Source organism: Oryctolagus cuniculus, chromosome 19, assembly GCF_964237555.1.
Source record: "Oryctolagus cuniculus chromosome 19, mOryCun1.1, whole genome shotgun sequence".
Classification (NCBI taxonomy): Eukaryota; Metazoa; Chordata; class Mammalia; order Lagomorpha; family Leporidae; genus Oryctolagus; species Oryctolagus cuniculus.
The window spans coordinates 44,377,701-44,391,500 of NC_091450.1; the positions used below are offsets into that span (position 1 = coordinate 44,377,701).

The 13,800-nt window shown below is 55.9% G+C and overlaps 1 protein-coding gene across 11 annotated transcripts in view; it reads left to right on the forward strand.

Annotated features, from left to right (window-relative positions):
• Window positions 1-13,800, forward strand: part of STYXL1 (serine/threonine/tyrosine interacting like 1) — a 40,678-nt gene that overhangs the window by 11,839 nt on the left and 15,039 nt on the right. For 3 of the 11 annotated variants that reach the window (XM_070064492.1, XM_051847670.2, XM_008257982.4), the window contains 3 exons: window positions 3,736-3,797; window positions 5,672-5,828; window positions 10,753-10,898. In XM_070064492.1, the coding sequence (XP_069920593.1) occupies window positions 5,690-5,828; window positions 10,753-10,898 (285 nt within the window). In that variant the 5' untranslated portion in view covers window positions 3,736-3,797; window positions 5,672-5,689. Of the gene's footprint in view, window positions 1-3,735; window positions 3,932-5,671; window positions 5,829-10,752; window positions 10,899-13,800 lie in introns of all 11 variants that reach the window. The other 8 variants (XM_051847669.2, XM_070064489.1, XM_051847674.2 and 5 more) reach the window with 4 other exon arrangements.

Genomic DNA, 13,800 nt, shown 5'->3' on the forward strand with positions numbered 1-13,800 from the left:
ATGGCTGTGCAAACTGGGGAAATGCTTCCTCATCTACTGAGATGGGGTTCTCACGTTCCATTCCGTCCGTGTGGTGTAGCACACGGATTGCTCTTGTGTTTGGAGCCATCCATGCATTCCAGGGGTGCATCCCACTGGGCCATGGCAGGGAATTGGATCGGAAGTGCAGCAGCCAGCACTTTGCCCGTGGGATTCTGGCACTGCGGGCAGTGGCTTGGTGCCCCACACCACAATGCTAGCCTCCCACACAGAGTCTTGAAAGCAGTTAGACAGAAGTGACCCATCACAAAGGATCCTCTACAAGACGATCAGATTGCGTGTCAGGAGGCCGGGGCAGGGGGCTGACACACTCTAATTGCTAAAAGGAGAAAACCAAGCATCCTGTACCTGGCAAGTTGCCCTTCAGAAGCGAGGGGGAAATCGGTGTTTCTAGATCGCAGACACTGAGGGAGTTTGTTAGCACTGGACTCACTGCAGGAAGCACTAACACAGTCCTGCAAAGTAGAAACCAAAGGACAGCCAGCAGTAGCTCAGTGTCGATGGAGTAATACAGATAAGCAGGCAGGCAATCAGGAAAGCTAGCACCGTTTGCTTGTCGGCTTCAGCAGTTGATGCACTTAAAACAGTCATGTTTTGGGGCACACGGTATGAGAATTCTGTGACACCAGGAACCTAAGATCAGGGATAGGACCGTGAAGGAGCATAGTTTTTGCTCCTTGAGGTTAAGCCGGTATGAATTCGGGTGGGAGCATTCTAACTTCAGGATATTGCTGTGGTCGGGATGCGCTTTGTCCACCCAGCGTTCATGGATAGAAGCTGGGTTCCCATCGCGGTAGTAAAGAGGCGGAGGGGCCTTTGACAGGTCGGACCTGCGGGATGTAACGAGGCCGCGGCGTGGCCCTTGGCGGGGGCTCAGTGCTGGGGCTGTGCATGAGTTCTTGTGGGAGCAAGACGGTGCCTCCCTGCTTCCTGGCCCCCGGCCCACCACATGGTGGTCTCCGTACACACTCCCACCAGCGTGACGCCAGGGCCGGCAGAAGCTGGTACCACACTCTTGGTCTTCCCATACTGTGCACTGAGCCTGCCTTCCTGACACACTACCCAGCCTCGGGTTTGTTATTGCCATGGAAAATGCACTAATATGGGCATCAAATGTAACCCCCCGGTAACCACCAAGAAAGTGGGCAAACGCAACACACACACAGCAGGAAATGAGAAGGGACTTCACCATACAAGACCAACTAAACACAAAGTGACAGACAGCAAAAGCTGCAAGACGCATAGGACGCAAACGGCAGAAGAGCAGAATTGAGTCTTTATCTGTGATTACTTCGAATGCATTAAGCTTCCTGTCACTCCCCCTCTTCATGGAGGAACGACACCAAACCCTGCCTAGGCTTCAATCCGAGTCACGGCACCATTATGTCGCTCCCCGTCTTCGTGGAGGAACGACACAGGACCCTGTGCTGTTCTTTCGTCTGCTCGGCCCTTCCCGGGTTTGCTGCTGGTTCTTCCCGGGTTGGCTACCGTCCCTTCCACCTCCGTGGAAGGGCGGTTCCCCCTGGCCACTTTCCCCACTTCCGCGGGGGAGCGGCACACCGCCGGCCGGCTCTCTCGGGGGCTGCACAGGTGTTCCTCTTAGATGTTCCTGGTGCATGTTGTCTCTCTCCTCCTTTATAGTCCTCTTCCACCAGTCCCAACTCGGCTGCCCACACGCCGAGTTCGCTGCTCTCCTCCAATCAGGAGCAAGATCAGCTCCTGGAGGTCATCACTCAAGTTGGCAAGAGGCAGCTGCGTAGAAGCTGTTTTCTCCTCTCCCAGCGCCATATTGTGGGAGAGCAGATGCATAGAATAAGTCTTAATTTCAGTAACTCAGTCCAGTCCGGGTTGCTCCCCACACTTCCAATCAATAGATAAAGGTTGGCAGAATGGATTAAAATTGCTCCATCTGTGTGCTGTCTAGAGATGCACTTTTTTTTTTTTTAAACAGGCAGAGTGGACAGTGAGAGAGACAGAGAGAAAGGTCTTCCTTTTGCTGTTTGTTCACCCTCCAATGGCCGCCGCGGCCAGTGCGCTGCGGCCGGCGCACCGCGCTGATCCGATGGCAGGAGCCAGGAGCCAGGTGCTTTTCCTGGTCTCCCATGGGGTGCAGGGCCCAAGCACTTGGGCCATCCTCCACTGCACTCCCTGGCCACAGCAGAGAGCTGGCCTGGAAGAGGGGCAACCGGGACAGAATCTGGTGCCCCAACTGGGACTAGAACCCGGGGTGCCGGCACCGCAGGCAGAGGATTAGCCAAGTGAGCTGCGGCGCCAGCCAAAGAGGTGTTTTTTTAACCCCCTGCCTCACATGGGTGGGCAGAAACATCCTAGTGTGTGGTTCCCCCACCCCCCACAAGTAGAGCAGAGATCTGCTAGGTCTCAGGTTTTACACGTGAGGCTCGGCTCCTGCTCCACGTGCCGCCCGCCGTTGAAGGGAATGACAGCTGACGCGCCGTCCTGCCCGGGCGCTAGCGTGTTGTGTCAGCTCCTGCGCTCTTGGGTCTGAGTCTGGGTCTAAAATCCAGCGGGGCCTTATTGTGAGTGTGATAGCCTTTGCTCTCTGGCCTCCCCAGCTTTTTGGAGACCTTGCAGAAAACCCCTCTCCCATCAGTGATCCAGTCTTACTGCCCCTTGAGGGGAGGTGGGGGTATGATGGGGGGATCATGCCACAAGAAGCCCACAGGGTGAGACTGCCCACCCCTGAGTCTCAAACTGACCACTGTTGCCTGCCTGCCAAACAGATATGAGGGAGCGTCACAAAGTTTGTGGTAAATGGAGTTTAAAAATTTTCTTTTGTGCAAAAAATAAATAAAAATCCATGCATACAAGGGGTATTCAAAAATATATGAAAATGTGTAATACTAAAAACAAATCTGGATTTTGACATTTTTTGCATGAGTATAAACATTCTTTGAAAAAAAAAAAAAGGTTTATTTGGCTGGCACTGTGGCCTAGTGGATAAAGCCACCACCTGTAGTGCCTGCATCCCATATGGACACCAGTTCGAGTCCTGGCTGCTTCACTTCCGATCCAGCTCTCTCTGTGGCCTGGGAAAGCAGTTGAAGATGGCCTAAGTCCTTGGGCCCCTGTACCCACATGGGAGACCCAGAGGAAACTCCTGGCTCCTGGTTTCATATCAGCCCAGTTCCGGCCGTTGCCACCAATTGAGAAGTGACACAGTGGATGGAAGACCTCTCTTTCTCTCTCTCTCTCTCTCTGCCTCTCATTCTCTGTGTAACTCTGACTTTCAAATAAATCTTTTTTTAAGAAGGTTTATTTATTTGAATGGCACAGTGGTGGAGGCAGAGAGAGAGAGAGGCCTTCCATATATACTGGTTCACTCCCCAGATGGCTGCAATGGCCGGAGCTGTGCCAATCTGAAGCCAGGAACTTATGCTGGATCTCCCATGCAGGAGCAGGGGCCCAAGGACTTGGGCCATCTTCCACTGCTTTCCCAGCCATAGCAGAGCGCTGGATCAGAAATGGAGCAGCCGGGACTCAAACCGACGCCCATGTAGGATGCCAGCACTGCAGGCAGCAGCTTTACCTGTTAGGCCACATGGCAGCCCCACGAGTATAAACTTTTAATTCCATTTTCCGTGAGCTCACTGAGGCATTCTTGTTGATGGCGATGGCGATGGGAGGACTTTGGCCCTCTCGGGGCTGGCGCTCAGCGACGTCCTTTTCGCTCTGCAGATGTTCGATCCAAACGGGAGTATGACGAAAGCCACGTGATCACAGCCATCCGAGTGAAGAAGGTGTGCGGGCTGGGGGCGGGCCAGGTTGGTCCCGCGGCGGGAGCCTGAGCTGGGCATGGGTGCGAGTCCTGGTTCAGGTCTCCTTGGAAGCCAGGTGCCACCTTGCCCCGCCTGGGGCGTTGTTCCAGGGTTTGGTGAGTATCTTGTTAAGGTGGTGCACAACTGACATTAGAGGATGTCTTAAAACCTGGGTGATGTGGCCATGTGACCCCCTGCGCCAGTCCCGAGAGGGCCAAAGGGGCTGTCTCAGGCCTGGGCTCTGACAGCCACGGTGCGTCTGCTCGTCTGTGTCTTGGATGCTGTCCCCGCCAGCGTCTCCCGGGTGCTCAGTACATATGGGCTAAGACAGACGGCAGGAGGCTGTTCCTGCCCCAGCCCCTGCCAGCTGGGAAATTTCCTGCTGGTCCCCACCATCCCAGGTGCCTCCTGCTCGTCCTCCAGGTTGTCTTGGACATTTGTGTGTTTCTCTCTCTCTCTCTCTCTCTCTCTCTCTCTCTCTCTCTCTCTCTCTCTCTCAGGTAAAGCTGCTGCCTACAATACCAGCAACATGTATGGGTGCCACTTCGAGTCCTGGCTGCTCCACTTCTGTTCCAGCTCCCTGCTGATGGCCTGAGAAAAGCAGCAGCAGATGTTCCAAGTCCTTAGACCCCTGCACCCACATGGGAGACCCAGAGGAAACTCCTGGCTTTGGCCTGGCCCAGCCCTGGGCTGTTGGGGCCATCTGGGGAATGGACCAGCAGATGGAATATCTCTCTCCCACTCTCTCCATAATTCTGACTTTCAGATACATTTTAAAAATTCTGTTTGTTTGAAAGAGTTACAGAGAGGTCTTCCATCCGCTGGTTCACTTCCCAATGGCCGCAATAGCTGGAGCTGAGAAGCCAGGAGCTTCTTCCGGGTCTCCCACACAGGCGCAGGGGCCCAAGCACTTGAACCATCCTCCACTGCTTTCCCAGGTGCATTAGCAAGGAGCTGCATCAGAAGTGGAGCAGCCGGGACTTGAAGCGGTGCCCATATGGGATGCTGGCGCTGCAGCCCGGGGCTTTAACCCGCTGTGCCACAGCGCCGGTGCCTAAATAAATCTTTAAAAAGACAGTCCCGCTAGCGGGTACGTGCTGGGGCACTCGCCTCGACCAGACTGGGTTATGACAGAAGGAGGGTCAGGTTCCCCTGAGTCACAGGGGTTTATGGGGAGCATTGTGAGCGTGTCCCTGAGCGCTGGGACACCCTTTCGGGTCCTGTGTGGTTCTGGAACCACAAGACCACATCACCTCCCCCGGCACTTTCCCAGTCTCCCTGGTGGTCACTGTGGCCCTGCCCTGTGACCCACCCTACGGTGACTAAGCCTCTCCCTGCCTTGCCTGCTCACCCACTGCTCTCTGCCCCATGGCTTCTTATCTGCCCATGCATTCACTTAACCGTATCTATGCCCTATACCATGTGCCAGGCACTGTTCACTTAACCATGGTTAGGACCCGCCCATGTGCCGCCAGCCATTTACTTAACCATACTGAGAACCTGTCCACGTGCCAGACACTGTTCTAGAGACTGATACATCAGTGATTTAAAAAAAAAAATTCCCAGTTCCCACAGAATTCCATTTGGTCATGACCCCTGCTTGCTTGCAACTCCAGAGTCGGCCATGGTGCCAGGACAGAGGGCTGCAGCCCTTGGCTCCGATCCCCGGCCCAGTCAGTTGTGGTCAGTTACTTTTCAGAGGGGGTGTGGGTGCGGAAAACCCTCGGCGTTGAACAGACCTGCCGTCCCGTCTCTGGAGCTTCCGGCCTGTGTGCGTGGCCGGGGGTGGGGTGGGGGGCTCCTCCTGGAATGTGTGCTCCGTGGAACCCCCCATCACGGGCCTCTGCCTTCCTCAGAGGGGCCCCGAGTTTCTCATGCTGGAGTCGGTGGACCTGGAGTGCGTGAGGTACTGTGTGGTGTACGACAGCAACACCAGCTCCCTGGAGGTTCCCTTGAAAGATGGTGAAGACGAAGACGACGAAGACAATGCAGACTCTGAGGATTCCATCCACGGTCGGTGGCTTCTTTAAAAAAATTATTTTATTTGAAAGGCAGAGTTAGAGGGGGAGAGGGAGAGAGGTTGGTCTTCTCTGCACTGGTTCACTCCCTAAATGGCCACAACGACTAAGGCTGGCCCAGGCTGGAGCCAGGAGCCAGGAACTCCATCTAGGTCTCCGATGTGAGTGCAGGATCCCAGGCGCTTGGGCCATCTTCCGCTGCTTTCCCAGGTGCATTAGCAGGGAGCTGGATCAGAGTGGAGCAGCCGGGACTTGAACCAGTGCTCATATGGGATGCCGGCATCCCAGGCAGAGGCTTTACCCACTGTGTCACAACGCCAGCCCCCTGAGGTGGGTTTTGGCAGCAGCAACAAGAAGATGGCTAACAGTTTCTGCACACCTATACCCCGTGCAGGGAGCCGCGGTGCCAGGGTCTCCACCGGGCTCAGTTGGGCAGCCTGCAGTGCTACCCCCCTAAGGTCGGGAGCTCTCAGGGATCTGACGTTTCACCCTCCTCACAAGGCGACAAGTTAGCCTGCCCGCCCTTGTGGATTCTGGCGGAGACCCGGCCCTCCTGGGGCAGAGCCACGGGACTGTGCCGCTGAGAGTGGAGAGAACATGCTCATTTTCCTGCACTATCCTCCAACCCCCCGTTCTCACAAGAGGACGATAGGGGGCCGGGTGACACCTCTGCAGGCAGGGGCTGCATCGTGAGAGACGAGCCCTGGACTTGGGGGAGCCTGAGGCTCTTACGATGGGCAGAGAGGAGGGAGAAACTGTCTTCCGAGACTGGGACGCAAATGCCTTGCGGAGGTGGTCTGCGGTGACAGCAGCCAGTGCCGCTGTGTGTGGGACATGCAGAAGTATGACACACACTGAAGGATCGTCTCCTAAGGGGGAACACGACCCCCATTTCATAAGTGGTTTATCAGGCTCAGAAAAGGTGACATACTCGCCCAGGGCCCCACGCCTGGGGAATTAGTTATGATCTACCCCCTAAACTCGGCAACTTAAACAGTCATTAGGGGCTGGTGCTGTGGCGTAGTAGGTTAAACCTCTGCCTGTGGTGCTGGCATCCCATGTGGGCGCTGGTTCAAGTCCCAGCTGCTCCTCTTCTGATCCAGCTCTGCTAATGAGCCTGGGAAAGCAGTGGAGGATGGTCCAAGTGCTCGGGTCTCCGCACCCACGTGGGAGACCCGGAAGGAGCTCCTGGCTCCCCGCTGCAGATCAGCCCAGCTCCAGCCATTGTGGCCATTTGGGTAGTGAACCAGCGGATGGAAGACCTTTGTCTCTGCTTCTCTGTCTATAACTCTACCTCTCAAGTAAATAAGTAAAAATCTTTGACAAAAAAAGAAAAAAGAAGCAGCCGTTAATTACCTAATAGATTCCGCGAGTCCAGAATTCAGGAGCTACTTAGCTGGGACTCAGCCAGGACCGCTGTCACCTGGAGGTTTGGGCCAGGAAGCCTGGCATCCAAGATGGCTCCAGCCAAGGGGCCTCCAGGATGTCTCCATGGACATCGCAGATGGCCTCACAGCAAGGCAGCTGGTTTCCCCCAGAGCAAGCGACCTGAGAGGCAGGACACGCGGGAAAGCCACGTGCCTTGGGACTGGCACCGTCCCTTCTGCCACCTTCTGCTCCGTAGAGGTAGGCCACCTGTGCAGCCCACCTGTGCCTCAGGAGGAGCCCTGCCTGGCCTCCCAGCTCAGCGGCTGCAGGTTCTGGCCCCACAGAAACGCTAAGACAGGTGACGCTGGCTGTTTGGTGTTCCTGAGCTTCGGAAAATGTGCAGGCGTGACCTTTCCAAGGGAGTAGTTTGCAAGGGACGTGTTTTTTAAAATTTATTTATTTGAAAGAGTTGCAGAGAGAGAGAGAGAGAGAGAGAGAGAGAGAGGTCAGTCAGTTGGTCGGTCAGTCTTCCATCTGCTGGTTCACTCCCCAGATGGCCTCAACAGCCAGAGCTGCATTGATCTGGAGCCAGGAGCTGGAAGCTGCTTGTGTCTCCCATGAGGGTGCAGGGGCCCAAGGACTTGGGCCATCTTCCATTGTTTTCCCAGGCCTCAGCAGAGAGCTGGATGGGAAGTGGAGCAGCCGGGACTAGAACTGGCACCCATGTTGGATGCCGGCACTGCAGGCAGTGGCTTTACTTGTTATGCCACAGCACAAGCCCCAGGGACGTGGTTTTAAACCACCACACCTGGTGAGCGTGGGGCCAGGATTCGAGCCCAAGTGGTTTGGCTCTGTCTCGTGTCCCAAAGCTTGGAGGTCAGTGCAGGTCGCCCCAGCCCCAAGATGGGAGCGTTCGGTCCCTGAAACGCAGAGGTCCCACCTGTTCTCCGTACAGTTCCTGGCTTTGGGGTGAGCACCCCTGGCCATTGGTTTGGGGGGACCTCTCCCTCCTGTGGCTCAGGAGTAGCTATATGCAGGTGCAGTTCTAGAGCCCAGGCACTCACGCTGGCTGCCACTAGGTGGCGCTAAGCTTCTGGCTGTGATGAAGCCGGCGTCCGGGACTTGATACCCTGGAGGTCCTTGGCTAGGAAGTTGTCCCGTCTTCCCTAGACCCATCTACAGGAGTCTGGTCTAGGATTCTGGTCTGGACCCTGAAACCCTAGGGAACCTTTTATGAACTGACCTCACGGTGCCGAGGGGCTCCTGCTGTCACTCACGAAACCACACCATGCATGTGAGGGTGCGTCAAAAAGTTTGTGGAAAATGGAATTAAACTAAGTTTGTCTTGGTACCAGAAAATTGAAATTCCTGCATATGGTAGACCTTCAAAAAGTTCATATTATGAAAAAAGTATGCATGGATTTCAGAATTTTTTGGTGTGCAACAAAATGAACTTCTCAAAAAACTTATTGGGCTGGTGTTGCAGGGTAGCAGGTTAAGCCCCCTCCTGCAGTGCCAGCAGCCCTTACGGGTGCTGATGCAAGTCCTGGCTGCTCCACGTGGTGGAGGCGCCCCCATGCCCAGACATCCTCTGGGAACCAGCAAAGAGAGGGATGGAGAGAGAGAGGGACCGTGAAACGGCCTCGTCCTCCAAAGACTTCTCATTGAAAACAGCATCTTTTAGGTAAATGCAAAAAGTTGTCTCGGGTGGACGGGCTGTACAGGGAACTTGTTTGTTTTCTCAGGTGAGGGTGTGTACCCAGAAAAAACGCAGACACACCCACAGTGACACTGGCACCTGAGTGTTCTGTTTTTTTTTTTTTTTTTTTTTTTTTTTGAAAGTCGGAGTTACACAGAGAGAGGAGAGGCAGAGAGAGAGAGAGAGAGAGAGAGAGAGAGAGGTCTTCCATCTGATGGTTCGCTCCCCAGATGGCCACAATGGCCGGAGCTGCACCAATCCAAAGCCAGGAGCCAGGAGCTTCTTCCGGGTCTCCCATGTGGGTGCAGGGGCCCAAGCACTTGGGCCATCTTCCACTGCTTTCCCAGGCCATAGCAGAGAGCTGGATCAGAAGTGGAGCAGCCGTCTCGAACCGGTGCCCATATGGGATGCCGGCACTTCAGGCCAGAGTGTTCACCCACTGCGCCACAGCGCCGGCCCCCTGAGTGTTCTTAGTAGCAGTATTACTCATACTGGCCCCAAATGGAAACAGTCCTGGTGTCCATCAAGCAGAGTGTGGAATTGTCCACGCATGGAATAGCGCTCACCCACACGAGGCAGGGAGTCGCGCCCCACGCCACAGCGTGGACGAACGTTGAGGAGATGAGTGTGGGTGTTGGGAACCGGCCATAGAGCATCACGTGTTTGCTTGACTGCGTTGTGTGCAGGGTCCAGAACAGACAGATCCATAGGGAGAAACCGGGTGGGTTGGTAACCAGAGCTTGCAGCCGCTGGAGCTGGGAGTCGGGATGCCGATGGGAGGAGAGACTGAGACTGGCACGGGGTTTCTTTCTGAGACACAGGAGATGTCCTGAGAGTGATTGGGGCTTAGCTCTGAATAGATCAGAAACCACCAGAAGTGCATTTTCCACGGGTTAACTGTGTACAGCATGATACGCACATGGTAGAAAGAGGGAAGGATCCACTTGGTGGGGAAGCTGCTTCTCATATTTGAATCAGAACACTCTTCCTTCCTCATATGACGGTACTTCAGTTTGTGGAAAACTGGAATTAAAAGTGTAAGTTCAGGGCCAGTGCTGTGGCATAGCAGGTAAAGCCGCTGCCTGCAGTGCCGACATCCCATATGGGTGCTGGTTCTAGTCCTGGCTGTTCCACTTCTGATCCACTCTCTGTTATGGCCTGCAGAAGCAGTAGGAGATGGCCCAAGTCCTTGGCCCCTGCACCCACGTGGCAGACCTGGAAGAAGTTCCTGGCTCCTGGCTTTGGCACAACTCTGGCTGTTGCAGCCATCTGGGGCGTGAATCAGTGAATGGAAGACCTCTCTCTCTCTGCCTCTGCCTTTCAAATAAAAAAATCTTATAAGAGTATGAGTTCATTTTGGTGCAAAAACTGTTTTTTTCCAGTAATACAGGGGAAATGTGTACTCTTTAAGACTGTTCATGGATTTCAACATTTTTGGCACCCAAATTAACTCACTTAAAAAAAAAATTATGTGAAGCAGAGAGAGGATCTTCCGTCCACTGGGTCACTTCCTAAATGGCTGCAAAACCCAAATCGAAGCCAGGAGCTTCCTCTGGGTCTCCCACGCGGGTGCAGGGGCCCAAGCACTTGGGCCATCTTCTTCTGCTTTCCAGGCCACAGCCGAGAGCTGGGTCAGGAGTAGAGAAGCTGGGTCTTGAACCTGTGCCCGTGGGGGATACCAGTGCCGCAGGCAGCAGCTAACCCGCTACGCCACAGCGCCGGCCCCAACTCACTTCCACGAGAGGCCTGAAGGAGCCGCCTCCTCGGTGCAGCTTCTCAAATCGTTGCTTTCGGGAAGAGAGTGGCCCCCATGCTAGACGGGGGGACGCTCACCTCCGGGGTCTCCGCTCAGGGCTGGCGTCCGGAGCGGCCGTGCAGTATGCCCGGCTTCTCGCCCACCTCACCCGTCACCCCATCCTCATCCTGAAGGGGGGCTACGAGCGCTTCTCGGCCCGCTACCACTTCTTCCAGACGCAGAAGATCATCTGGATGCCCCAGGTGAGGCGGGGCGCTGTGTGCGTGCGCAGCCCGGCTCAGTGGATGGGCTGGGCGGGGGCGGGGGCGGGGGCTGGGGGCAGCGAGAGGAGACTGGACGGGCACAGCCCGGCTCAGTGGAGGGGCTGGGGCTGGGGCTGGGGCTGGGTGTGGGCTGGGGGCTTGGGGCGGGGGAGGGGGGGAGAGGAGACTGCAGGGGAGAAATGAAGGGGGTGGGGGGTGGGGGGTGGGGAGGCAGCCGGGAAGTCCGGTCCACCAGCAAGAATAATTCCCATCCGTCAGGTTTAGGCATAGCCCAGGCCTGTCCCAGGGCAGGGAACGCTAGGGGGAGCTCCAGACGGTGGGCTGTACCCTTTCAAGGGGCATCATGGCTGGAGACCCCGTGTCCACGCCTGACTGTCTGATTCTCCAAGCCCTAGCTGGATCTAGGGATCACAAAAAAAAAGTGAGGTGACAGCACCCGGCGGGGAGCTCCTGGCCTCCAGGGAATCGCGGGCTGTAACAGACTCTATCACACTGTTCTTCCTCTTTTTATGTATTTAACAAAGAATTGTAAAGGAAAGAAAGCAAGGAGTGTGGTGCAGCTCGGGCAGGTCCCCGCTCTGAGCTCGCGGCTGAACCTGATGGCTTCCCTTTCCATGCCCCAGGTGGCTTCAGGTTGTGGGTGGAGGGCTGGGGCTCAGAGGGACAGCGGTGTGAGGACAGCTCCCCCTCTCCTGGTCTCACCCCTTTGGCTGCAGGGGGTGGGGGTGGCTGTGTACGGGGTCCACCTTGTGTGACTGCTGCTTGCGAGTGGAAGGGAATCCCCCGAGCGGCCTCTGGGTGCTTCTGCTGGGTTTCTCGGGGGGCCCTGCTCAGCCTCACCCCAGCCCCTTCTCTTGCCACTGATCTCCCCAAGAGAGACAGCTGTGCTCCCTTCAGCCCCTGCCAGGGGTCCCCTCAACCTCTCCCCTTCCCCGGGCAGCCCAAGGCCGTGGCTGCCGCACTCCAGCCTGGCTTTGTGATTCGGTTGGGGACCTCTGAGGGCGCAGCCCTGTTCCCAAATCCAGGCTGTGCTTGGGGAGCAATGCCTGCCTTCACTGGGACCCCTGCTCAGCTGGGGTGTGCCCCGTCTCTGAGTGAGCCCCCTCAGCCGACTTTGCCAAGTGTGGGCCACTCCTTTCTCTGCTGATATTTCACCCTCCCTTAAAAAAATTATTTGGGGCCGATGCGGTGGTGTAGTAGGCTAAGCCTCCACCTGCGGTGCCAGCATGCCCTCTGGGCACCAGTTTGAGTCCCGGCTGCTCCACTTTTGACCAGCTCCTGGAAGATGGGTTGAGTTCTTGGGCCCTGCACCCTCATGGGAGAGACCTGGAAGAAGTTCCTGACTTTGGATTGGCACAGCTCCTGCTGTTGTGGCCATTTGCGGAGTGAACCAGCGCATGGAAGACCTCTCTGTCTGTAACTCTGCCTTTCAAATAAATAAATCTTAAAAAAAAAAAAAACTTATTTGAAAGGAAGAGAGAGACAGAGAGCCCCCATCTAGTGGTTCTCTTCCCCAAATGCCCACGACCCCCAGGGCCACGCCAGGCTGAAGCCAGGAGCCAGGAACTCCATCTGGGCCTCCCATGGGGGTGACGGGGACCTAAGCACTTGTGCTGTCACCTGCCACCTCCCAGGTGGGCAGTAGGTGGCTCCCTGAGGGAGGGGAGGAATATGTGGGGCTCCGTGTGGCTAGGTTCCCTCCATGGTGTCACCCAGCATTCCCGTGTGCTCGTCTTTAGAGCCCAGTGTTTCTGTATCATCCCGTCTTCCTGGCCTGGGCCGCCCAACTGCAGAAAAAGGAAGTGGGTTTGAAAGCAGCAGGAAGAGAGTTGATTGATGTGCTTTGAGTTTTTACAGAGATTTTTTTTTTTTTTTGGTAGCAGAGTTGTGGGGCTCTCCCTGGGCTCTATCTAGCCTGTGCTGTGTGGGGTCACCACGGGGGAGGGGAGAGGTGACGGCCTGAGGTCAGGGACTGATGTGGACGTTGGGAGCCAGAGGTACTTAAGGTGCGACTTCCCACTTATTTCTGATGTTACTTCAGAAGCCAGAGGACTTTTGGAACTAACTGGTTTTTTACCTTTTTCTGTTTTTTTTTTTTTTTCTTTTTAAGATTTATTTATTTATTTGGAGTCAGAGTTAGAGGAGAGGCAGAGAGAGAGAGAGGTCTTCCATCCACTGGTTCACTCCTCAGAGGACCACAACAGCTGGAGCTGTGCCAGTCCAAAGCCAGAAGCTTCTTCTAGGTCTCCCACGTGGGTGCAGGGGCCCAAGCACTTGGGCCATCTCTGCTGCTTTCCCAGGCCACAGCAGAGAGCTGGATCGGAAGGGAACAGCCAGGACTCGAACTAGCACCCATATGGGATGCCGGCACTGCAGGTGGCAGCTTTACCCGCTACGCCACAGCGCCGGCCCCTGACTACTTCTGCTTTTAAGTTGTTTGAGAGGCAGAGAGAGAGGCAGATACAGAGCTCCCATCTGCTGGCTTACTCCCCCAACGCCCCCAGCGTCTGCGGCTGGGTAGGGAGTGAAGCCAGGGGCTGGGGAAGCCCACCTGCTCAGAGACTGCATTTGCAGGGAGCTGGAGTCAGCCCCGGCGCTCTGCCGACCTGGGATGGGCACACTGGACGCCTGCCCCCGTTCTGGCCTCTGCCTCTGGGAGCACTGATGGAGGGAAGCTTCCTGGAGCCCGTGGTTGCCCGCGTGCGCCACAGGGGGCCGCCAGGTCACGCAGGTCGGCTGCCTGGATGCACTTGGTCCTGTGACTCCTGCATCCACAGTGCATTGTGGGAGGGCAGTGTTTCTTAGAGCCCACTTTGGGAAGCGAAGAAATCATTCCTCGTTTCTCTGCGTTTCAAAGAAACGGAAACTTTTACGGTGCTTT